This window comes from Recurvomyces mirabilis (genome assembly GCF_035927965.1).
Source record: "Recurvomyces mirabilis strain CCFEE 5264 chromosome Unknown scaffold_10, whole genome shotgun sequence".
Classification (NCBI taxonomy): domain Eukaryota; kingdom Fungi; phylum Ascomycota; class Dothideomycetes; order Mycosphaerellales; family Teratosphaeriaceae; genus Recurvomyces; species Recurvomyces mirabilis.
Window position 1 is genome coordinate 651,096 of NW_027041944.1, and position 24,161 is coordinate 675,256.

The 24,161-nt window shown below is 52.2% G+C and overlaps 13 protein-coding genes across 13 annotated transcripts; 7 read left to right on the forward strand and 6 right to left on the reverse strand.

The window, feature by feature from the left end:
- Positions 1 to 806: 806 nt before the first annotated feature.
- Positions 807 to 1,399, forward strand: LTS14_004639 (uncharacterized protein; the record flags this gene model as incomplete). The annotated part of the gene is made up of 2 exons (XM_064837340.1): positions 807 to 903; positions 957 to 1,399. 2 exons carry the CDS (start codon positions 807 to 809, stop codon positions 1,397 to 1,399), a joined length of 540 nt encoding a protein of 179 aa, XP_064695299.1.
- Positions 1,400 to 1,802: 403 nt separating this feature from the next.
- On the forward strand, positions 1,803 to 3,473 carry LTS14_004640 (uncharacterized protein; the record flags this gene model as incomplete). Its single annotated transcript, XM_064837341.1, has 2 exons — positions 1,803 to 3,203; positions 3,255 to 3,473. The coding sequence occupies 2 exons, from the start codon at positions 1,803 to 1,805 to the stop codon at positions 3,471 to 3,473; spliced, it is 1,620 nt and encodes a 539-aa protein (XP_064695300.1).
- A 103-nt stretch (positions 3,474 to 3,576) lies between these two features.
- Positions 3,577 to 4,614, reverse strand: LTS14_004641 (uncharacterized protein; the record flags this gene model as incomplete). The annotated part of the gene is made up of 2 exons (XM_064837342.1): positions 3,577 to 4,395; positions 4,450 to 4,614. 2 exons carry the CDS (start codon positions 4,612 to 4,614, stop codon positions 3,577 to 3,579), a joined length of 984 nt encoding a protein of 327 aa, XP_064695301.1.
- A 478-nt stretch (positions 4,615 to 5,092) lies between these two features.
- LTS14_004642 (uncharacterized protein) lies at positions 5,093 to 5,578 on the forward strand (the record flags this gene model as incomplete). Its single annotated transcript, XM_064837343.1, has 1 exon — positions 5,093 to 5,578. One exon carries the CDS (start codon positions 5,093 to 5,095, stop codon positions 5,576 to 5,578), a length of 486 nt encoding a protein of 161 aa, XP_064695302.1.
- Positions 5,579 to 5,706: 128 nt separating this feature from the next.
- On the reverse strand, positions 5,707 to 7,327 carry ADE13 (adenylosuccinase ade13; the record flags this gene model as incomplete). The annotated part of the gene is made up of 5 exons (XM_064837344.1): positions 5,707 to 5,956; positions 6,012 to 6,160; positions 6,213 to 6,917; positions 6,971 to 6,995; positions 7,056 to 7,327. 5 exons carry the CDS (start codon positions 7,325 to 7,327, stop codon positions 5,707 to 5,709), a joined length of 1,401 nt encoding a protein of 466 aa, XP_064695303.1.
- A 992-nt stretch (positions 7,328 to 8,319) lies between these two features.
- Positions 8,320 to 9,552, forward strand: PKA4 (cytochrome c oxidase subunit 1; the record flags this gene model as incomplete). Its single annotated transcript, XM_064837345.1, has 2 exons — positions 8,320 to 9,456; positions 9,511 to 9,552. The coding sequence occupies 2 exons, from the start codon at positions 8,320 to 8,322 to the stop codon at positions 9,550 to 9,552; spliced, it is 1,179 nt and encodes a 392-aa protein (XP_064695304.1).
- Positions 9,553 to 10,303: 751 nt separating this feature from the next.
- LTS14_004645 (uncharacterized protein) lies at positions 10,304 to 12,047 on the forward strand (the record flags this gene model as incomplete). Its single annotated transcript, XM_064837346.1, has 3 exons — positions 10,304 to 10,324; positions 10,393 to 11,872; positions 11,929 to 12,047. The coding sequence occupies 3 exons, from the start codon at positions 10,304 to 10,306 to the stop codon at positions 12,045 to 12,047; spliced, it is 1,620 nt and encodes a 539-aa protein (XP_064695305.1).
- Positions 12,048 to 12,092: 45 nt separating this feature from the next.
- Positions 12,093 to 13,337, reverse strand: LTS14_004646 (uncharacterized protein; the record flags this gene model as incomplete). The annotated part of the gene is given in 2 exon segments (XM_064837347.1): positions 12,093 to 13,195; positions 13,211 to 13,337. 2 exon segments carry the CDS (start codon positions 13,335 to 13,337, stop codon positions 12,093 to 12,095), a joined length of 1,230 nt encoding a protein of 409 aa, XP_064695306.1.
- Positions 13,338 to 13,957: 620 nt separating this feature from the next.
- SQT1 (60S ribosomal subunit assembly or modification protein) lies at positions 13,958 to 15,511 on the forward strand (the record flags this gene model as incomplete). The annotated part of the gene is made up of 1 exon (XM_064837348.1): positions 13,958 to 15,511. The coding sequence occupies one exon, from the start codon at positions 13,958 to 13,960 to the stop codon at positions 15,509 to 15,511; it is 1,554 nt and encodes a 517-aa protein (XP_064695307.1).
- Positions 15,512 to 15,655: 144 nt separating this feature from the next.
- LTS14_004648 (uncharacterized protein) lies at positions 15,656 to 16,543 on the reverse strand (the record flags this gene model as incomplete). The annotated part of the gene is made up of 2 exons (XM_064837349.1): positions 15,656 to 15,874; positions 15,938 to 16,543. The coding sequence occupies 2 exons, from the start codon at positions 16,541 to 16,543 to the stop codon at positions 15,656 to 15,658; spliced, it is 825 nt and encodes a 274-aa protein (XP_064695308.1).
- A 257-nt stretch (positions 16,544 to 16,800) lies between these two features.
- LTS14_004649 (uncharacterized protein) lies at positions 16,801 to 18,319 on the reverse strand (the record flags this gene model as incomplete). Its single annotated transcript, XM_064837350.1, has 3 exons — positions 16,801 to 17,461; positions 17,513 to 17,930; positions 17,986 to 18,319. 3 exons carry the CDS (start codon positions 18,317 to 18,319, stop codon positions 16,801 to 16,803), a joined length of 1,413 nt encoding a protein of 470 aa, XP_064695309.1.
- A 1,052-nt stretch (positions 18,320 to 19,371) lies between these two features.
- Positions 19,372 to 20,839, forward strand: LTS14_004650 (uncharacterized protein; the record flags this gene model as incomplete). The annotated part of the gene is made up of 4 exons (XM_064837351.1): positions 19,372 to 19,570; positions 19,621 to 20,124; positions 20,194 to 20,354; positions 20,420 to 20,839. 4 exons carry the CDS (start codon positions 19,372 to 19,374, stop codon positions 20,837 to 20,839), a joined length of 1,284 nt encoding a protein of 427 aa, XP_064695310.1.
- Positions 20,840 to 21,553: 714 nt separating this feature from the next.
- On the reverse strand, positions 21,554 to 23,009 carry LTS14_004651 (uncharacterized protein; the record flags this gene model as incomplete). Its single annotated transcript, XM_064837352.1, has 3 exons — positions 21,554 to 21,917; positions 21,971 to 22,868; positions 22,934 to 23,009. The coding sequence occupies 3 exons, from the start codon at positions 23,007 to 23,009 to the stop codon at positions 21,554 to 21,556; spliced, it is 1,338 nt and encodes a 445-aa protein (XP_064695311.1).
- Between the last annotated feature and the right edge of the window lie 1,152 nt (positions 23,010 to 24,161).

Below are 24,161 nucleotides of genomic sequence, written 5' to 3' on the forward strand. Positions count from 1 at the left end.
TTCACGCCTCACGTTAAGCAAGACTGGATTGGTGACTGGTCGAAGGTGAGATCCATGCCGCGGTGGCATCCCTACCGGCTCAGAGTTTGTAATGTGATGAGACAGAAGTGGGAGAGGAAGGTAGTATAGACCGCCTTGGAGTGTCGACCTCCGTACGCTGGCGCCACGCTCAGCTGAGGTATACTGGACCAATCAACAACTTCTGGCGACTCATGTTGGTGATGTCCATGATCTCCACTCTACCGAAAAACCGCCTCAGCCGCAGCCGTCGAAACGCCACGTCCGCTCTAGACGTTTGCGCATCTGGATCCAGAAACCAGGCCACTACATCGATGCTCGTCGCTCTGCTGGGTAATTGAAATGCAAGACCTAGAACGAATCTGTGATTGTCGACACAGGAGGGACTGGGAAGTGGACGGGAACCGCAGCAGCAGAAATGCATGTAGTAGCTCTATGCTAATGCCGAGATCGGGAAGAAGTACATGCTGTGGACTTAGGAGAGACACTAGGGTCTACAGCATCAGACTGCTGCAATCGAGCCAGCAGGGACACCTGGGTATCGTCATCACATCATGACCGACCACATAGCTGCCAAGATCGTGTTTCAGGTACATAGCCTCGAATCGCTCCGCTACGATGCTCGGCCGTGAGCATATAGGTACTGAACACGTCGCGCGACACTTATTTTGCTATCCCAAATAATGAGACACCCACGCTTGAGAAGTTGATCCTGAGAGTGTCATTGTCGTGCCCTATTCGACAGTAGACGGAAAGAAATAAGACAACAACCATCGCCCAACTCCACCATGTCGACAGAACAGACTAGCAATGGACCGACATTATGGAGCGTCCTTGCTTCATCAGGCGCTCCAACAACACGACCTACGCCTACGCCACAGCAGCGTAAGTCCTTGACGAAGTAAACATGAACCTCGTGAACGCCATTGCCCTGATAGGATCTGTCCTCGCAGTCTTGATGGTGATCTGGACCATCTGGAGCGGCATTTTGTCACTTCGCTACAGCGCCATTCAAACTTGTGCATCGCTTATCGCTGTAGAGGAGCGCTCGGCTTATTGCGACAAGATCGTTAAAGGCGGCGTCACGCCTCCACCCAAGGACAAACGAGACTCTGGCAAGCTCTTTGCTATACCTTTCAATGCCAAGCTCTTTCCTATACCTTTCAATGCCACGAGTCTGACGGGCCAAGCCTCTAATTACGCAATGATGGTCAATTGGGATCAGCCAGACATCTATACCGAGTTATGCCACCTCATGGGCAAAGCATGGATCTGCGGCATCTTCTGCTACTTCTTTGTCACGAAAGCGATACCTTGGCTCGAGTCGAAATACTCTCGTAGGATCGCAAAGCGTGCGAGAACACGTCGAAAGAAGGACTAGAGACCATGACGCCAAGCCTCAGGGGGTCGCCGTGAGACGGTGACGAACACAAGGGACTGAGTGGATACTCGGGCGACGACGGCCTCATCTGAGGTGAAGTGCTCTCGATAGAAGGGATGGCTGTGCGGTCGTGCATGTCAGACCTTTCGTCAGATCGAGTGTCTTGCTTGCGGAGAGATTCGTCCATGCCTACATGCCACTTTATCGTTTATCAGCAATTCCTTCAATCCACTGACCTGAGTGGCACCTTCCTACAGCGCAAACTGCTTTTGTGCTCCTTCCTTGTCTGCTGACAAGTAGAGCTTGGGCCATGCTCAACGTCACTCATCTTCTGATCTTAGACTGAGTTTCGCAACTTAGCTCTTACATATCTTCTACAACAAGTAACAGCTTGCGTGATACCATGACCGACTACGAGAGCCTGGCGGGCATGTTTGCCAGGATCTTGTCAAAGGAGACCCTCAACGATGCACCATCACGACCCCCAGGATTCACGACTACGACGCCTCCTAGAGTTTGCTACCACACAATCTGCACCAAAATACCGATAATCAATAATCTTCCCCTTCCTCCGGAGCTCAGAGATGAGATATACAGCTATCTACTGCAGGCCGGCGCCGTGCGCCACTTCTCGACTGGAGCAGAGACACCGATCAGCCTTCGCAACATGCTGAGCGCCGCTCACACCTACCGATTCGAGGCGGCTCTGTTTGGAGTGAACAAGCGCATTGCACGTGAAAGCCAAGAATTCTTCCGGAAGCACAATCGGTTCGTTTTGCTGAAGTACAACTCACCCAGCTTCGAAAAGCAACTCCATGCATTGGACGTTCCTATCGTCGCAATGAACCCACTTCATCATCCCGAGGCCTCGCTTGAAGTCACCATATTCTGGCCGTTCGGACCCTACTATACCATCCACACGGACAATGGAGAAGCACCTCCTGAGGAAGAGACAGGCACGGTACTTATGTTGTTGCAAGATCTGCCAAAACTCCTAAGCATGCTGAAATTTGTCTGCCATTACGCGAACGGACCGATCACATACATCACATCGGCGCGCAGCGCACCCCTACAGCTCGAGCGGAGTCTCAAACGCGACCTGCCAATCGTGTCCTTCGAAGTTCTGCGCACAGGCGGCACTCATCACCTTTCACTCGCCGAAGAGACAACAGTGCTTCAGGGTATTGCCACAGTACTCGGTCTTGGGCGTCATCTTGAGTTGATTGGCTTCAAGGCTGTATCCGCATCAGAACTCGAGCAAATCAAGCTTACTGTGGCACCAACACTGGCATGCTTGCGTGGTCTGCTGTGGGAGAGGCTCGATACTATGCTAGCACACAAACAAGACGTCGACGAGTTGGCCTTGTGCGGAAGACTGGATCTCGCCGCGCGCAAGTACCGATTCCTTCTCGACTTCGCACGATGTGGCAGTTTGTGGCCATGTCAACGCCATCCCATCTTCATCGACAATGACTCTTATAACGCACTTTTGCGATATGACATACTTGTCCATGACCTCTTTTACTCTCATGCAGTGGCACTGATTAGCTCGGCTCGATGCGAAGAGTTTGAGCTGCGTCAAGCCTTCAACAACGTCTGCATATGCTCATCTTCCTCCCATTTTTATCAGCTAAACACTGCCGCGAGAGATAGATACACCTGGCTCGTCTGCGCTGTAGGGCTAGCTGGCATTGCTCGATACGGAAACATACAGCACAACATCATTGTCCAATGGATGAAGGCGAGCGACTTTGATCGGTCGCATGCTGCGGACCCGATTAAGTCCTACCTCGAATTGTTCAGGGTAAGTCGGTAAGCCAAATGTTCTTGGTGCTCGAACTGATACCGTGGTTAGCCAGGATCAACTATCAGGCTACCATCTCCGTCCCTGACTAGCAAAGTACTTCCCGTGACACTCTCCAACTCTCAGAACGACACCGCCGTACCTCCGCGGCCAAAAACCCTTTCTTGCTGGCAGGACGAGATGCGATTGACGGAGTTGACAGCCGAGGAACGGCAGGTCATATACAAGTTTCAGTACAACGGTCATCTGCCGATCACCAAATTCGAGTAGTCGAAAGGCTTGTCTAGGGGCTCCAGCGGTCTTCGCCACTTTCGCGTATGCTCGATCGAGATGGGAAAGCGTGTATTTGAGACGTTCAAGGGTTGGTCTGAATCTAATCATGATCCATACCAGCAGCCGAGACTTCAGCCGCACTGCCTTTGATCGCTTCTAGATCTTCCTGGGATAGTGTGATGCCAAAGTACTTCTTCAACGCGGCCACCCTCTCCCCGTCATCCTTGAACTTCAGCTCCATGACTTTCTCGCCATTTCGCCGCCACTTCAGCACGTCCTGATTAAGCACCAGGCTTCCGTCGATCTCACCCTCCAAAGCCTCCTCGCCATCAGCACCTGGCTCGTCTTCCTTCGTCTTGGTCGTCGTAAATCGTACAGCAACAACTTTATGTGTGAAGAAGCTCTGTGGATTAAGCCACGGAGCGAAATTCATGCTCAGGATGTCTTCTGGAGTGAACTCCATGTCGGTGAAACAGTACATGCTGGCCCATTCAGCACTTTCATTGTGTCGATGCTGATATATCCATATCCTCTGCGTTTGATCCACGAATTGTGGGATAGGATCATACACTACCCGCATGTCCGCAGGTCCGACGTGCGTCTCTACCACACCTGCATTTAGGGCGAGAGGCCGTGGTGCTTCTTGAGGCCCAAAACCACCGTCTGTGACATACTTGACGCCTCCTATGTTCACGAGGTTTACGACATGCGTCCAGCCACCATACATGCCGTTGCCACGACAAATTCGAGCTCCGGCCATATAAGTCGCGAATCCCAGACTCAGGAGGACGATGCCGAAGAAGGAGTTGGCTTCCATGCAGTAGCCGCCTCGACCTGGGCTGTGGACGATCTTGGTGAAGAGGTGTTGGGGTTTTACATTTTCTACTCGATGCCATGAGTAGTGTTGTGTCAGATTTTCCTGGGAGCGGTCAGATCTTGATATTATGATGTAGATGTTGTTATTAAAGCTTACCCATGGCACTTTGACAAGTTGCTGTTTGTGTAGTAGGCTCAAGAAATCGTACTTCTCCTTGTCGTCAAGCTTTGAGACATCGAAGATGCGTTTGGATTTTGGTAGGCACACGCGGTCGAAATATTGCTCCAATTGAGCGTGGTCGTATCGTGATCTGAATGCCATGGTTGGCGTATTACGACGTTCTAGCTGTGATGCTGATAGTGACACATGATGTACAGAGTCTTGGAACAAAAGGAAGTGATGGTGACATGATGATAAAAATGGCCCTGGCTTGAAGTCTGGATCTCATACCTTCCTTCAGTCTGGGTGAAGTTCGGGATGCAGGAGTTGTCTACAGGCCATGTATCACGGCTATATCTAGCAGTAACAGGGAACAATGCGACCTCGACAGAAGGAGGTCGAATCTTGGCCATCACGAGCATGTAGTGTTGGGTAGAGGATCGCGAAAATAGGACGATGTATCATGAACATCGGAGGTCCAAGCTTGTGAGCTAAGCCTGTTCCTGAACATCAACTATACCATCGCGACATCTACCTACTACTATACCCAGGTACTTACAGCACTATCGATTTCGATACGCTGACACGAATCATACCGAGACCAGCCCACCAAATACTGGCTACCGTCTCGAACCTCACGATGGCGTCCCAATCCTTCCAGAACTTCCGCGCCGGCCTCCCACCACCAGCCGAATGCCTTGCTATCCTCGTAGGCTGCATGGAAGTCACGATCTTCGGTCTCGGCGGCTTCGCCAACCCCCTCGAGTTCAGCAGAGGCTTCGGCGTGCCCATGCTCCCAGCTAGCTCAACCACAACGACCGCGAGTGATGGAAAATCAAGCGGAGACGACCAGGTACAGAAGACGCAGCAAGCATATATCACCGCCATTGCTGCACGAAATTTACAGAATGGGATCTTGCTTTTGACACTTGGATGCTATGTCAGAGATCGGAGGGCTTTGGGTATTGCTGTTGCTTGTGGGCTTGTGGCTACTGTTGGTGATGCGTTGATTGTGCAATACTACGGCGTCAGGGAAGCTATCTGGGGCCATGTCTTTGGGATTGTCAACAGTGCTGCCATTGGTGGCTCGCTGCTCTACTGGAGCCGCACTGACAAGTTGTGGTGAGAGAGGTACGCAATAGCTGAGTGGTTGATGAGATTGGGATCTGGATATTCTTCCTTCTTGCTGCCTTATGATAGACATGTAGTATAAGCCATCACATCCATTCAGACGGCCCCTGAGAGAGCCAAAATCTACACTGCCAGGTCCGCGTCTCTGATGTTACCGATGGCACTTTCATACTTCTTCAGTGCAGGCGCAACATCGAACTCGACCACCTCCTTCACGATCTCGGGCGATCTTCCAATGAATGTCGAAGGCCGCATCAGGTCCTCTAGCTGGTCCAGAATGGGATCGAAGAACTTGTTGTTCTTGATGCGCTCGATCAGGTCGTTTGGCTTGCCTTCTTGTTTGACTACTTTGGCGGCTTCCTGGGACATTACGCTGGGCCGAAGTCAGTATGATGACCACAAATAGGGAGAGAGTTTGCGGGACACACCGAATGTGCTCGTGGGCATCCTGCCTTGAGTGTCCCTTGTTGACCATAGCCATGATAAAGTTCTCTGTTGCCATGAACGGCAGATCGACGTGATAGTTCTTCTGGATCATGGCTCGGTTGACCACGAGACCAGACGAGATGTTGTTGAGCTAGCTCAATCATCAGCACAGCTTAAAGAGGATACTTGGACGTGCGTCTTACCAAGATCATACAAGCATCAGCACACAAGAACGACTCAGGCAAGACTATCCGCCTGATAGCCGAATCGTCCAGACTTCGCTCGAGCCATTGCGATTTATACGTCTGCTCCACATTCGCCGAGAAGTTCGCAAGCGTCCTGCCGAGCGAGCAAAGTCGTTCCGAGCGCATGGGATTACGCTTGTACGCCATAGCGCTCGAGCCGATCTGGTCTTGCTCGAACGGCTCCTCCATCTCCTTGAGCATAGCCAAGTGTCGGATATCGCCACCGATCCGCTCGGCTGTGCAGCCGAAGGAAGAGAGGGCGTGCACGACGTCGACGTCGATTTTGCGAGAATAAGTCTGCGTTGTGCTTCGTACTGAGGCTGTGAAACCTGCTTTCTGGGTGACGAGTTCATCGAGTTTCTTCACTTTTTCGTGGTCGCCGTTGAAGATTGCGAGAAATGAGGCCTGGGTTCCTGTTGTGCCTTTTGCGCCGCGGAATTTGGCGACGAGTCTGTCGCGGGCGTGCTCGAGGTTGTGGAGGTCGTCAAGGAGGTCTTCGATCCAGATGGTTGCTCGCTTTCCCACTGTGACCATCTGCGCTGCTTGGCCGTGGGTGTATCCTAGTGCCGGCTCGTCACGATATTCCAGGGCAAAGTTACTGAGTCGTTGGATCACAGCAGCTAGCTTTGGTAGTAAGAGGTCGAGTGCGTCTCGGAGAAAGATCTGCTTGACGTTAGTCAGGGGATATTTGAGAATGAGGTAAAAGGTGGGCGTACTTGATCCGCGTTGTCAGTCACATAGCTACGAGTGATCAGCCATTGCGTCTCACATCCCACCACAAACTATCACCGTACTACTCACCAAGAAGTAGCACCCCAATGGATGATACCAGCAGCAGCCGGGGCAATCTGCCCGTAAGTATGCACATGAGCCATAACATCATGACGTCTGCGCTTCTCCTCTACCGCGGCTAGCTCAAACTCATGGTCTTGGATCCGGACATGATCTCGCATCTGCTCAATTGCGGTGGGCGTAATCCCCTCCAGGCCGAGTTCGCGTTCGGATTCCGCAAGCCAGATCCAGAGTTCTCGCCAAGTGCTGAAGCGGTTACGGGGCGAGAAGATGTACTTCATTTCCGAAGAGCAGTAGCGGGAATTGAGGGGACTTGGACGGTGTCAGTATTTTCGGTTTTATGTCTGGAGGGATGGGTTCTGGCACGCACTTTTGATATGTATCATATTTGGCGTCGAGAGCTGATCTCGTCGGTGTCAATTGTGGCAGATCCATGAGGGTAGCTAGTCGGACATCAGGTGTCGATACCATTCTCGCGTTCGTTTCTGGCATTCTCGAGCTGCCGATAGTCGCCATCGAAATTGTTGTTCGAGCCTGTCGAAATCGCCGATATATGTTTTTCGCTCGATGCACAATGCGGGAGTAGCCGTAACCCTGTACGTTGCGCCTGATCAGCAACGAAGGCCAGGACAATACGGATGCGAAGGAGTCAAAGGTTCACGGAGTGGGTGTCAGGTTTTGTGTTCGACGGCGTAGTTGTCCCGAATTACTGTTCGAACCATTTATGTTCTGTTCGACCCAACAAGAAACATGGCATCACGTGCGCGTACTCTCCCGGCCAAGCACGGTGGTAGTCGCTGCAGTGGAGGGAAGGAGAAGAGCTACCGGAGTATCGGCGCGAGACGGGACTCGGGCATGAACATGAGTGAGCCTCCGACGTCACAAAAATCGTCCGGTCTGATCGTGAAGATGTCTGTGCGATTGCCCCTCCTGTAGATCAATGTGCGACAGCTCTCATGGTTGGCCGATAGACGTTGCTCTCCCAGCATTCAAGACCTGCGAGACCTGCCTGCTCACTGGACTCCGTCGTTCTCGTTCTGCCATTCATGCATGCAACCGCTGCGGCTGATTCAATAATGCGACCTGGCTGAGTAACGCAACCCAAGCTCTGGCGCTAGACTGAACGCCAATCTCCCGAACCCACGGCGCTGTAAAGCGCGACTGAACCATGATTTGCTAGTGAACGGAGATAACTGTGAAAAGCTGGTAAGGAAAGGAGGACAAGGAGATCGTCTGTGTCGCCGACGCTCTCGGCTTCGAGCTCTTGCTCGCAATGGCGCCCGCCATGTTGTCCAAGATGCTTCACCGCATGTCGCAATCCCAAGGTGACGAAGGATACGATGCCAATCGTCAGCAGCGCGAACAGGAGAAGCAGCATTTAGCAGACTGGGAGGCACAGAAGGAGCCGTTGGAGGTTGATGAGATTACCAAGGACCCGCAGAAGAAGCCCGTCGGACATAGCTCGAAATACCTTCGAAAGGAGGACTTTGACTTGATTAAGACGTTGGGTACGGGAACGTTTGCGCGAGTGTGGTTGGCGAAGATCGCAAATCGGAAGGAACGAGACAACAACAAAGTCTTTGCGCTGAAGATATTGAGGAAGACGGACGTGATCCGACTGAAGCAAGTAGAGCATGTCAGGAACGAAAGAAATACGCTGGCAGCCGTGGCTGGACATCCCTTCATCACGACCATGGTCGCGAGCTTCCAGGACAACGATACGCTGTACATGCTACTGGAGTACTGTCCTGGGGGAGAAGTCTTCTCCTACTTGCGACGAGCGAGACGCTTCAATGAACCCACATCACAATTCTATGCAGCCGAGATCGTTCTGATACTGGAGTTCCTGCACGAGAAGGAGGGCGTAGCATACCGTGATCTTAAGCCTGAGAATATACTGATCGATGCCGAAGGTCACCTCAAGCTCGTTGACTTTGGTTTTGCGAAAAAGATCGAGGAGCGAGAGACGTACACGCTGTGTGGCACCCCCGAGTATCTAGCACCCGAGGTCATTCGCAACACTGGTCATGGCACTGCAGTCGACTGGTGGGCCTTCGGCATCCTCATCTACGAATTTCTGGTTGGACAACCGCCATTCTGGGATCAGAACCCGATGAAGATATACGAGCAGATCGTCGAAGGCAAAGTCAGGTACCCCTCGGCCATGTCACGAGATGCACGAGACATTATTGGTGGGTTGTGTACAGTCGACGTGACGAAACGGCTGGGTAATGTGAAGGGCGGTGCAAGTACAGTCAAGTCGCATCCATGGTTCAAGGACATCAATTGGGACGAGCTGTACCACAGGAAGATGCAAGGACCGATTGTGCCGCATTTGAAGAGCGCAGACGATACGAGGAATTTTGACGAGTATGATGCTGAGCCTGTGCATCGCGATGCATACACGAAGGTACGCACACACCCTCCGTAATTCGCACAAGGAATTTGCTAACAAACGTTGCAGGAAATGCAGCAGAAGTACGAAAGCGCTTTCGCCGACTTCTAGGCCATGAATATCCACAGGAGAGGATCTTGACTCATTACGATGACTTTGACACATAATCTACGATACCCATATATACGGATCAGCATTCATCGACGAGAGCATGGCAATGGAGAGCGCGGCGTCGTGAAGTGAGGACGGTGTTTTGCGCACCAATCGGGCGGACTAGGACGATGCTTGAATGAGGCTCGATCATCAAGGATATCTACAAGGAGTGAGCAGCGAGCTAAGTCGAGGCTTGTAGATGTACAGACGCTTTATGTGCTCGTGTCTTGTTCCAGCTCCTCGTCAATCTGCCATGTGCTCGTGCCCACCTTATCGAGACCCGAGACCACGGCGGCGGTGAAGTGGAGACTGTCCCTGAACCCCGCAAAATTTATGCTTCCTGCCTGCACGCCTCGGCTCACGAGCTCCGAAGCTTAAGCTGATGGTGAGCTTCCAGTGTGCATGGACGCCATGTCTTCGCATTGTAGACGATCAACCCAGTATTCTCAGTCTGTCTCGCCGATGCTCATGATCTGGTCTACGAGGGATGCTACTACGGGCTTTGGGTAGCCGGAGATTGCTTGGCTCCCAATGGCGGGCGCCGGCAGGCTATTGGAGGGGATTGCTGACCAGGGCATATGACATAGGTCCATCTGAGGTAAGTTGTGGGCTTCACAGTCAATGGTGAGGTATCTTGTTGATTGTGAATGGTAGCCAGCTCTACTTGAGACGACGATACCTGAGCACTTTGCAAGCATCGTTCGTAAACATGGCGATCGACCGGCGTACGGTCCCCTCTTTGTTCCATGCCACTGACGATTACTGATCGATCACAGAGTCATATCTCGACATCAACAGACACAACTGAGCTACGAGGAACTGGACCGCAAAAGCAATGCATTGGCACGAGGACTACAGGGAATAGGCGTGAAGAAGGGTGACAGAGTCGCTGTATCATTGGGCAACAACATCGAATTCGGCATAGCAACATATGCTCTGTTCAAGCTCGGCGCCATCCTCAACCCACTGAATCCGAGCTTCAACGTCCAGCAGGTAATCAGCGCGGCGAATCACCTCGAGACGAGCCATTTGGTCATTGGGACGGAGACGAATCTGAGTAGGAAACCTCCAAGGAGTAATGTACAACTACTGGAGCAAATTGCTCCAAATGTCAGGAGCGGGAAGCTGGAGTCGGACATCGTGCCGTCGTTGCAGCAGATTGTGCTTGTGGACAATTCATCTGGGCGAGTCGACGCGAAGGAGTTGAGAGCGACGGTGCCTTTCGAGGACGTCTTAGCTGGAACAGGTCAGAGTCTTTCGGACCAAAGACTCCACAAAGACGACATCGTGAACATTCAGTTCACTTCCGGCACTACGAGTTCACCTAAAGCTGCTTGTCTATCTCATCGATCGATCCTGAACAACGGCATGCAGATAGGTGACCGCATGCTCTTGACACCAGAGGATGTCGTCTGCTGTCCGCCTCCGCTGTTTCATTGCTTCGGGTGCATTCTTGGCTACATGGCAACAGCTACACATGGCTCAGCGATTGTCTTTCCGACTGAAGCGTTCGACCCACTGGCATCTTTAAAGGCAGTCCAGGAGTACAAGGCCACTGCACTATATGGCGTCGCGACCATGTTTCTGGCCGAGCTGGAACTGCTAGCCAACGGCACTGTACCGTACGAAGGCTTCCAAGACCTCCGCACGGGCATCGCGGCAGGCAGCTCAGTACCAGCAGAACTGATGCGCAAGTTGCATAAGATCCTGAACTTGCACGACCTCACGATCTGCTATGGCATGACAGAGACATCGCCCGTCTCACTCATGACCCGCACAGACGATCCGATACAGAAACGTATCGATACTGTAGGACGGTTAATGCCACACGTGGAAGCGAAAGTCGTAGATGTGACAGACAAGAGCAAGATCCTCGGCATCAACCAGAGAGGAGAGCTTGCAGTGTCTGGATATTTACTTATGAAAGAGTACTGGGGAGACCCAGCAAAGACCACCGGAGCCATGGTACCCGACGGGAACGATCCGAGCAAAGTCTGGATGCTTACAGGAGATGAAGCGAGCATGGACGAGGAAGGCTATGTCTCTATAACCGGCAGGATCAAGGACTTGATCATTCGTGGTGGGGAGAATATCCACCCTCTTGAGGTTGAGAACTGTCTGCTCGCTCATGATGAGGTGAGGGAAGCTAGTGTAGTGGGCTTGCCGGACAAGAAGTATGGCGAAGTTGTCGCGGCGTTCGTGGTGAGGCATAAGGGCGTGCAGCTCGAAGCTGACACCGTGCGAAAGTGGGTGCGCACAGAGCTCAGCGGACATCTAGGTAAGTTCGACGTGCAATTTATATCCAAAGATTCTGGTGCTGACACTGTTTCATAGTCCCCAAATATGTCTTCTGGGTCGACGACTATCCCAAGACCGCCAGTGGCAAGATCCAAAAGTTCATATTACGAGAGACAGGAGTACGGCTGCTACGACAGGGTCAAGGCTCGCAGTGAAGTGCCAGGTCTGATCGTCACGATTGATCGATCTACTACGATGTGTTACAAGCCGTCCTGGGGTATCTCGAAGCACACAATACCAAGATCGCACAACGCAGACCTGCTCTCTACGTCATTCGGTTCTTGCCAATCCATGGCTAAGTCGAGACTATTGGTATTTCTACGCTGAGCGTGTCGGACACGATCTCCGTCCTCGTAGCGCACACCCTGAAGCACAAGCATACAGGACTGCTTGACACCATTATCGACCACCTCTTCGCACGCCAATTGAATGTAATAAATGCTCCCTTTGTCAAAGGATCTCCAGGCACGTGCACGCAGCTCTAGGCCCCTGTTTGTCATGGCGTACGGTAAGCGTGTGACCTCACGAGCGCTAGTGAGGTCACCCAGGGACACGAAAATCGAGTTTGGCCTACGAATATGTCCGCTATGCTTGAAAACCTTAGGTGAGCTGCTTAGAAGACCTTGCCAGGTCCAGGACTGTTCGCGCCAGGCGAAGATTGATTCGTCCGACGATTTACGGATGATTTCTAGCTGTAGCCTCATGAACGCTTTGGTGGCTCCTTCGCCATAAAGAAGCGGCATGTTGACATGGAATAGGCCTAGAAGACAGTAGGCCATGTCTTCTGGTCTCGACGTTTGTCTGTCCGCCGCCCATGACATCTTCTCTGCGACACATGCCGCTTCCAGAACGTTCGAGTTGATCAGTATACCGACATCGATGCCGGTGATGGAAGATATGTGAGCTTGCAATGGCGGATAACCAGGGACGAGGCCGTCGTCGAGAATGAAATGGGATGTTATGTGACCCAAGATAGTCCACTCACTCGACAAGAAAAGAATCCGCGGAGGGGCAATTAGCTCTTGCAGAGTCCAGCCACGACTAAACCACTCACTATGCTTCATACTGGCTATCGCATCATGGAAAACCCAATCTGTTCGGGGCCCCTCAGAATTGTAGTGAACATCTGATAGATACGTGATACACAGTGAGCTGTGCTTGTACCAGTCGTACATGCTGTTGACCGCTTCTGACAGCTCAGCACTGCTTCTCTTGTCGATGCAGCAAGTGTCAGCCCAGCACCAATCGAAGCCGAAACTCTTAGCCACTGTACAGAACTTCTTGATTTTCACGTAGCCAATTCCTGTAATACACAAACCTTTGCGCCAAATCTTGAAACTGACTTCTTCGTCGCTCCATCTGTGACTCAGGATAGCGTATGCTGGTGTCGTATAGAATGTCCAGAATTCCTGGAAGCTGAAATCGGTGGTATTGAGCAGACGCATCGTTGATTCCTATCAGCTAACAGCTATATAGAGATCCGAAGCCGTGACACCATAGGTTGCGTGCGGCACGATGGATGAGGAAGACTCGCTTTCTATGCGATCGACCTGTGTAGACCAGTCCGGCGATGATTTGCGTAGGTATTTTGGATCCACAGCATATGGAGTCACTATCTTTCAGCACTCAAGAAACGTAGACAGTGTCGTGAGGCCACAGGTATAGACATATCTGCTCCGCCTTGGAGTTCACTGCCACACAGCACAAGCGAGGATGTGGGGGCGCTGAGCTTTCCTGTCTTCGCTATTCCCAGGCCTTTCATCTCATGGGCCACCTCCGAAGCCAGCGTGTACACAGAGTCAGCATGGCAGATAGCAGAGATGGCTTTGCGCTATCTTTCCGGGCATGTGTTCGACGCGTTAGTCTTGTAGATCACCAGGGTATTAGGAGAAGAAGATTCCATGGAGAGGTGGATTATGGCTGAGTCATCTACAAATACCGATCGGGACAATTGCACGTCATGCGCGACTCGGGACAATTATTGCTTTAGAATTTCTAAGCATACATGTATCAAAGCATATAAAAGAATCTACCTCTCAGTAACCACTAAATAACTGTCTCGACCATGGCAGACCAAGATATGCACGATCACGACCACAACTCCCTCACAGACGAACAAGCCGACGCATTGATTGGCGACGATGAAATCGACGAAACATTCGAGCAAAATGACGAAGACGCAGCTATGGACTCTGGTGACGACGAAGGCGAGGACATCGACTTGGACGGACCCATAGAAGAAATACAACTACAAAACGACAGCGTAGCACATTTTGACGGGCACAAGGACAGCGTATACTGTATCGCACAACATCCATTACATCCCGAGATCGTTGCAACGGGAGGAGGGGACGATATGGCATATGTCTGGAACGCTACACCTGTTGATGTACGGGAAGCACCACTCCTACCACAAAGCTACGAGTCGAACCCTCAGCCACGAGAAAGAAGAGGTCAGCCAATGCTAGCTGAACTGGGTGACCAGGACGAGACGGTCAATGCAATAACCTTCACTCTACCTTTCGGAGACTTCGTAGCCACAGCCACCATGGCAGGCAAACTCAACATCTACCGCACACCAAGCTCAAGCTCATCATCAACACAACTCGCGCCCCTTGCCTCAGCAAAAGAAGTCGAAGAAATCAACTGGCTTCTCCCATGCCCACACAAGAGCTACCCCAACACAATAGCCTTCGGCGCCTCCGACGGCAGCGTCTGGATATATAGCATCAATTCCTCTGACCCCAGCTCCCCACTCACGATCGTCCAGACATTCTTCTTACATCAAGCACCCTGTACAGCTGGCGCCTGGACACCGGATGGAAAGCTACTCGCCACTGTTGCCGAAGACAGCAGTCTCTATGTCTGGGACGTCCTTGGCGAGGCTGCGGCGGCTGGGGTCACGGATCCGAACGGTGGGCAGGCTGTTGTGGGACTCACGGCGGAGGATGAGAGATTCAAGGTTGATGGTGGGTTGTACAGTGCTGCTGTTTCACCTGGTGGCGGAATCGTGGCTGTTGGTGGTGCTGAGGGGCAGATCAGAGTTGTTGGCTTACCAAGACTTTCAGCTCCGGCAAATAGCATAGCTGGTGCGAAGGGTGCTGGTGCGAAAGTCAAGGCGGGAGGTGCGAAACAAGCTCCTGCATCAGCGACGGCATCAGCTGGACAGGCAGGACAGATTTTGGCGAGTCTGCAGGCGCAGAGCGATGGCGTCGAGACTCTGGACTTCTCACAACCACCTCTCACCCTGCTTGCAGCAGGCAGTGTGGACGGCTCGATAGCGATCTTCGACGCAGCACACAACTTCGCCGTACGGAGAAATATCAAAGAAGCGCATGAGGAGGAGGCGGTGATTAAGGTGGAGTTTGTGAAGACGCCGCTTGGCACACCTAACGAGAAGAATTACCTATTGACTTCTGTGGGTAATGATGGTGTGATCCGAAGGTGGGATGTAAGAGGTGGTACGTCAGCGGTTGGGTTGGGGCTTGTGCAAGAGTGGCGAGGTCACAGAGGTGGTGGTGAAGGTGGTGGGATCCTGGGTTTCGTACAAGGTGGTGGTGGGAAGCAGATCGTGACGGCGGGAGATGATGGCGTGGGACTTGTATTTGCTGCACCTTGAGCGGGTAGAGCGAGATTACACCAGCACGGGGCTGAAGATACCCATGACCCACATATTACAGCAAGCAGCTCCGCCGTGCTACACACGAGAGCCTGCCCCGCCACCTCTCAGTTTTGCCTATTGCCGGTACATCCCGTCAGGGGCCTACTCCAAGTTCGTTACCAATAGACCATGCTTCTGCTGCGATTTCACAATGCGCTCACGTTCCCCAGGGATCAGACTACGCAAATGCGCGAGGTATTGACAGCCTACAAAGTCGGATGGACGGGTCGGTAGATCTAGCTCGCGATGATGGTCGAAGGGCTCCATGGGCAAAGCGAAAATGCTGAGGCTGGAAGGGTCGATGCTGATCTTTCCAGCTTGCTACAAGTAATCAGCTTACGGTTCTCATCCAGCGTTCGTTTCCGTGGCTCAAGGTGCACCTACCTCGTTTTGAGCAATGGCCCCTACTACCAGCGCGCGATCGTGTTCCATACTTGAGTCCAAGTGAGGTAGGCCCTCGAGTACTCCCAGAAACACGTCCATTGACGTGCGTTCGACCTGCATTCCGGTCATGATGCAGTCTCGGAGCAATGTCAGCGCACCACTAAAGTGCAACACCCGGAAAATCATCGCGGGAGGCAATCTGTGCATTCCCTCCATCAGAGCATCCAGCTCGCTCACGGCTTCACTGATGTACAAGACCCTGAACGCAGACACTAGGCGGGAACCGTGTATATCTGCGTCGAAACACTGGCTGAGGGCGTCGCTGCTCGAAGGCATGAAGATACCACTCGCTCCAGCATGGTCGAGAAGGTGGACCAGATGTGAATACATCGAGTACGCGCAGAGGAGTGTTTCGGGATCACCCTTGCGGACCAAGTCATCTGCTTGAAGCTTGTATGCCAGTGCCGCCTCGTACAAGTTCCAGCTGAGGGCAAGAGGCCACACGAGGGACGACATTGATTGTCTTTCAAGCGCATCTCTTTGTTGATCGAGATCGAGATTGGTGACGGCAAGGCTTCCACCAATGAAGAGCGGGAGCACATTCATCACGGCGCTCTGTTCTGAATGTTGCAATCGAGCAGACTGGTCCCGCCTAGCAGTGACGGTGATTTTGGGCAAGTTCGCAGTCCTCACGGCCGAGATTTGTGACTCGCTACCTGGACCGATCTGAACCTGGACGCCCACGCGCTACATGATACCCTGGACTGTCCGGGCGACTGAGCAGGGTGGCCCCGAGATCAAGACAATATGTCGCAAGGTGCTTCACCGGCTCGTGCGCGTCTTGCTCTTCACTTCTTTAGACTTCAGTTGAGGCTATCCCAGATCAACTTTGCTGGCTCTTCATCCAGCAATGGAATCCACAGAAAGGACTTCAATACGTCTTGCACCTCTGTCCAAGATATCTGCTGGCTCCGAACGTGGTGACGCAGCATAGAGCTCAACCATCCTTCGTTCTGCGAATCGAAGATCGAAACAGCTCCTACCATCAAAACCCATAGCATAAAGCGAGCGGATACCTTGCCACTGTGCTGCAACGCCAGAGTCATTTCTTGGAAACTATTCTGTAGGTGGGGACATGGCAACTTGACGTCCCGCCACTGGAGAAAGACATGAAAACAATAGGTCAATAAGATGAGGCGCACACCCTCATTTAATGAGCCTGATGGATATCGTATGTCGAGCAAGCGATACACCACGGATGTCATCGTCTCGTTGATGACTTTCGTCGAGATGAGCCGTTGAGTTTGGGTACCCAGATTGACTAGCAAGCTGAATCTCCTCATGATCGACCAAGCTTCAGCTAGGCTTGCATCGATCATTTTGGCAACCTCCAGGGTGTCTTGCGTCTGTGCTGTGCCGTTGAACTTCGGCAAAAGACTCACTGGGTAGGGGGGTATCGGCTCGAGCGGTTGGCGGAAGAAGACTGGTATCGAGGTACTGGGTACCGAAAGAACAAGGTCGCACCTGTGGAATATCAGTCATGCTGACCACGAATTGAAAGGAACTAGTACGTACCTAAGCATCTCAAACAAGAGAGGATTAAATCTGAACGCATCTAATCCGCCTCGAGATTCGACCATCTTCCGTACTCCGATCATGTGCTGCCTCTCCACTTGGAGATCCCCAACAAAGTGTGCAGCAGTGGCCAGTTTCAGGACCACGCCAATGCTTGTATCGGTGGCTTTCAGCTCCTCATCGCCACCTGCGAGTCTCTCACTGAGTAGTGTAAGGCCCTTTTGGAAGTGGACCATGGCCGCGGGGTTGGGCTGCTTTCGTCGATGAAGAAAGATGTCGACGAAGCTTTCTACGGAGAACGCAGTAACATGCAGGGCAGCAGCGTCTACCATGCATAATCGGATCCATTGTCGATTGTCCACTGGCTTGCCTACCGCCGTCAAGAGCGGATACATGACCTTCTGCGCTATAGGCGAGACTGCACACGGTATCACCGTCAGCTGCTGTCAATGCTGGGTAGCTCTGCTCCGCACCTTTGATAATGTTTGAAAGAATGGATGGATCGAGGTCTGCTGGAGACGCCAAGAACGAGAGGTCTGGACCAATATGCCTCGTTGGCGGCATATATATGCGCGTGATATCATCAAAGTTGACCGATGGTGCCTGCACGCTACCAGCGGCCATATCGTAGCCCTGTACTAAAACATTCCGTTTAGGTCGAGTTCTGCCCTGGTTTCGTCCTCGCATGACATGACTGCGAATGAGCTTCCTTGTAGCGGAGTCGATGCTGCTGTTGTTGGACGTCACAACAAAAGGCATTGAGTTTGGTCCGAGAACTACCATGACGGTGTCGTCTAGCTCCGCCATCTTATGGGTGCCTCTTCCACTCCTTTGCCTCTTCTGTGGCGATAGAGCGTCTTCGGGAGGAGAACATGAATCCGCAATGCACGACTCGAAGCACTAGACCCGAAGCAGGATACAACAAAACGCTTGGCAACGGGCTGCACATCAGACTCCGATAGCGCGGAAAGACGCATCCCACTTCTTGTCCCTGTCGATGGAGAACGTTGCGCGCCAGTAATGCGCGGTGCAAACTGGCCGTCAAATCGATCTGGGATACTTCTCGCCGATTCATGCATGTAGTCGTGATGAAGATACGGCAATCGGGCCCTTGGTGGATCATAGAACCGTCGAAATGTCCGACTGCGTACGTATCGAGTGCGAGAGAAGGGTGAACTGTCTGTCCAATATCCTTTTCCATATATAGTCTCCCACGGTGCTCGCGAAGTTCCTTTCTAGCATCGTAGGGGACCTCGGACACATCAGCAAAGCACGTTAAACCAAGACATCAAATATCCATGTCAGGAGAGTCGAGCAGCCGTGACAAGAAGGATATGCAGGACGAAAAAGTAGTGAGCGCCGCTGCCCAACCATCCGGAGCGCCGCACAATGGATACAGCAAAGACAGAGACGGTTTGAGCAATGATGCACCACAAACAGCGCAGTCGGAGCTCTCGCGCGTTGCACGCGTCTTAGTCCTGGCGCCGGTCATACTATCGTACTTTCTCTGGTTTCTCGACCTAGCTGTGATCTCGACGGCGACTCCAGCGATCACGTCAGAATTCAACTCACTTGTCGATGTTGGCTGGTACGCCTGGCAATATTCACCGGCCATCCATCACCGCCTGCTAACAGTCGACCTTCAGGTATGGCGGAGCGTATCAGCTCGGCAGTTCTGTAGTCACGCCGCTAACAGGCAAGCTCTTCCGTGTGTTCTCTATCAAGGCAAGCTCCTAGGACATTTGTGCTACGAGAAGTGGTGTGCGTATGCTGACATAGTAATGCAGTGGACCTTTCTTACATTTTTCTTGATTTTCGAGGTTGGCTCGGCGCTATGCGGCGCAGCTCAATCGTCGGCGATGTTCATTGTGGGAAGAACCATCGCAGGCATTGGTGCCTCTGGTATCTCGACGGGCGCCTTGACGATCATACCGGCTATCCTTCCGGGTGATGCCCAAGCCCAAGTTCTCGGTATCACTCAAGGTTTTGGCCAGATCGGACTGGCAATTGGTCCCATTCTTGGAGGCGCGTTGACCGAATACGTATCCTGGCGATGGTGTATGCTATCTTCATTGCTGACCTCAGCGGAACAAAAGCTGACTCTCTAGGCTTCTACATCAACCTTCCGGCCGGAGCCCTTGTTGGTGTCCTCCTGTTATCATTCCGCATCCCAGAGCCAGAACCGAAGAAGCCGGTACGAGAGGTGCTAGGCACAGCCGTCAAGTCACTTGACCTTCCAGGATTCGCTTTGGTAAGCCCTGCAGTCATAATGCTCTTGTTGGGCTTGCAATTCGGCGGCAACGAACATCCATGGAACAGCCCTGTTGTCATTGGGCTCATAATCGGTGGAGTCGCAATGTTCGTTTGTTTTCTTTTCTGGGAGCGGCGTCAGGGCGACGAGGCTATGGTGCCGTTCTCTCTTCTCACCGACAAGGTCATCTGGTCGGCCGCAGGCAACATGGCATTTGTGCTGGCAAGCATACTTGTCGCTGACTTCTACCTTTCAATCTATTTCCAGGCGGTCAAGAACGACTCGCCTCTGATGAGTGGCGTACATCTACTGCCAACAACCCTCGGCCTGGTCCTTTTCACCATCGTCTCGGGTGTGACGAGTACGTACCATGAATTTGTTGCTTGAAGTTCATGGTGATAGATAAGCTAACAACGCTTTCTTCATATAGTCGAGAAGCTTGGTTACTATCTACCCTGGGCAGTGTTAGGAAGCACTATCTCAGCTATCGGATACGGACTCCTGTCACTTCTACACCCGACGACACCAGCTGCCAAGTGGATTGGCTATCAGGTGCTCTACGGAGTTGGTAGTGGTTGTACTGTTATAGCAGTGAGTTCAACTCAAGGTGGCTTACAGCGCGACGCTATGGACACTGATCGTCTCAATCGTGATAGGCATATATCGCTGTTCAGAACCTCGTTCCTGCGCCACAGATCCCGATTGCCATGGCGATTGTCATCTTCTGCCAAGGCATGGGCGGTGCCGTATCCCTTGTCATCGCAAACACCGTATTCAGTAACAGTCTACGCCGCCTGATTAGCGCACAGAGTTCAAAGATTGGATTTGCTCCAGACGCCATTGTTAATGCCGGGGCTAGAGGTCTTCGTCAGCTGATTCCGGATGGCGAACGACTTGCCATTGTGCTACAAGCCTACACCGACAGTATCGATAACGTAATGTACGTTGGCGTTGGTGTAGCATGTGTTGCGTTTGTATTCGCTTGGGGTCTTGGTTTCAAGGATATTAGAACGCAGAAAGCAAAAAACGATGTACAGAGAGCGGAAAGCGCAGCGACGACAGAGAAGGATCTATAGGTTAGCTTGTAGAGGCAGATAGTGTTACAATCACCTACAGAGAGGCTTAGGCCAGGGTTACGTGCCGTAAGCAGGACAGGGTTCTGCGTACCTCGGGTTAAGTGCAGAGTAAGAAAAGGAAGCGTAGCTTACTTCACTTACTATACGACGAGTCTAGTAAGCAAGGCTTACTATGATCATTATATAAGAACGAACCTCCTTTAAGATTATTTATATGTAATACAAGTAACTAACTTACTAATTTTATAATATGAAGAGGAAGCTATCGATAATAAAGGGGCACGAAGGGACGAGAACATACATAGACGAAACCGTCACGAACTCGCCCTCAAAGTTGGCCCTGAAACCACTTCTTCTACCCCTTGACTACAGCTTACAGTAGCAGCTACTGCTTGCACCGACCAAGGGTTCCCTACTAGCACTCAACACGCCAGTTGCTCTAAGCTTTCGCATCACGTCAAAGACAGACAGGCTTCACGACCACGAACATCGGATCGAAGGAATCGGTTGAAGTTGCACCAATTGACAATGTGGCCCGAAGGAACCCAACAAGTCGTGAAAGCCCATAATCGACGTTCGCAATCTCCAATGATATGACCGTCCGAGTATCTATCAATCGAACCTGTACATCTCGCCTACATACCTTTCCTTTCCACAATCGCTCCAAACGCATCCCATCTCACCCCAAAACAGCCACACCGTCCAACACATATCTCAAGCCTTCGCACTCCTCTTCTTCATATTCCTTCTCTGATCCTTGTCCTTCTCCTTCTCCAAAAACTTCTTCTGCTCATCCGCATTCATCTTCCCCAGCCTCCGATCCCTCTCCTCCCTCTTCAACTTATCGCCCTGCGTCCTCCGCTCCTCCGCCTTCTCATCCTCGTCCACTTTCCGGATCTTGCGCATTTCCTCTTCGCGCGTCGCTCGCACTTTTCGGAGCGCTTCGGGCCGGAAATGCGCGGTGCTGACTAGATGGTCCGGGAGGCGGAGGAAGTAGGCGAAGAGGGAGGTGCTGGCGGGGGTGGTGTTGAGGCGCATGGCGAGGGAGATGCGCTTTTTGGGGATGGTGTCGTTGAGTCTGTGGGAGATTAGTCGAGGTCGTATATTTTCATCTTGAAGGGCTGGACATACTTCTTAGGCGCGTCAATCGGCTGATCACTAACAATCAACGACTCCAGATCCTCTCCAGCATCCGTGATAGCCTTGATTAGATCCGGCGTAAGCAGTGCCTCCGTCACCTCAGCACTCTCGCTCATGACCGTCGCCCAGATAGGCAGCTTGGGATGATCTTTCGTCGTGGTCAAAGAAACATCGTAACGATCAGTACGAAGCTGGTTCATCTTGTCCTTGTGCACGACCGCCCACACGAAACCATCGTAGCTGCTGTCTTTGCTCTGACCACCTGCACCCTGTCCTTGCGAAATGATCGACTTCTCCTTGCCATCGAAACAGTAGGCTGTAGCTTCCAGGCGTTCCTTGGGCATGGGTACCGAGTCGAAGAACAAGGATAGACCTGCTTCCAAGAACCATTTGAATGGGTTGTAGCGAGGGTAGAGGCTGATCTTGACGTCCAAGAATGCCACGTTCTGGCGTCCTGTGGCGTAGGTGGTGTAGACGTCTTTACTCCTCTCCTTCAGCATATCAGCCGGGACGTCTGTCGATCCTGCCAGCGTCTTGGCAAGCGACGAGCCTTCCACGTCGCCGACGCTCGTATGTCTCCCACTGAACCCAACGCTGGCGAACTCGCTTTCCAGCATCGGCAAGTGAGTAGCAGCCCATTGCTTTGCCTTGTGTCTATTCGCCCGACTACCCCAGAGATTGACGAGGACAACCACCAGTAATATAGGTAGGATGAAGAATTCCTGCCAAAAGTCGGCCAGCGTCACACGTTCCCATACTCGATACCATTTCGTGTACGGCCGTGCTGCGCTCGCTATGTTGGCAGCGTTGAGACCCGTCTGTGCTGCAGCGGGTACAGCAGCATGCGAGGGTGGGACGGGCGAAGCTGCTGTCGCGTAGTCGGCGAAGTCTGCATGTGAAGATTAGTATATGTGCTGTGCCGCATCGTATCTGAGGTTCTGGGATCGTGTGTACCAGCATCTACATCAGACGTGACTGACGACACGACCGACTTGGGTCCGCCAAACACTTGCTGCAGATACTGCGCCATATCTGCCACGAGTGTTTGCAAGCAATGCGATATGCACGACTGGAAAAGGCCACGTGAGTGTGAGGCACCATGCAAAGCCAATGCGGAGTGAGGTCAAGCTCTGCTTAGTCATTCGCCGGATAAATTGGAGACTTTCCGACTAGCTTCAGCATATTGCCAACAACATCTACAAACATTATACTATTATGTACACTGTACTGTGACCGGTGTAAGAATCTCTCTTAAATAGTTGCGGACTCGCTCTGGACCCAGACGAGGCTCGTGGAATCGACCACTTGAACCGCCGGTTACCCACTGTGGACAATGGCAGACAATCACAGAAGTGTCCATCAATTCGACGCCGCTTCTTGCCGCCCTCGCCAAAGCTTACTACATACCTTTATCCCAATGCAGGTGGGTCTGGCTTCAGCTCTCGAGCCGAACAGTCCATGTCGAGCAGCTCGCTCTACATACTCGGTGTCCAGATATGAGCCAAAGGTCGAGGTACCATACCAACACACGGAAGCCACCCTCTCCATCACATTCATTCTGCCAAAGCTTCAAAACGCTACCGGAGAATGCTCTTGTGCTTCTCCTCCCCCATTCCCCTCCTCAGCGTGGCTTCTGCTTGATCACAAGCAATACACACATGGCAGTTCAAATATCGGGCCTGCCTTCTCTCTATTCGACCACTACGCCTCAGCCGCTTGGAAATCTGACGCTGCTGGGAAGGGCTATCATGCCTGCAGCGGCAGATAACTGAGACGAGATTGTGCTGGTATCCCTATTCTCGAGGGAGCGAAGGACACGAATCTGATAACTACTGTTCGTTCTGATCGTCGGGGTTTGGGGAGTGCGAACGCTATGAATTGACTGTACGTGTGCTCTCGCGACCATCAGTGACACTGTGAGTGGTTCTACACCCGGCGCCGAGCTGAGTGTTCGTCTGTCCACAATGCGTTACGCGTGTCCAGGCTCTGGCGGTGTTTTCATAAGCTCGACGATATTGCATTGGCCGTAGGCCGTCCTGTCGCTATGAACATCACGGTCCGGACATTCACCGGTCCTACTGTAGGTAAGATGCGAGCAGTCGTTGAGGGGTGGCAAGGGATCGTTTGTCCATTGTGCTGCGTGTAGAAAGAGAGTGGAGACATTTTCTTACAACAGTGCTAT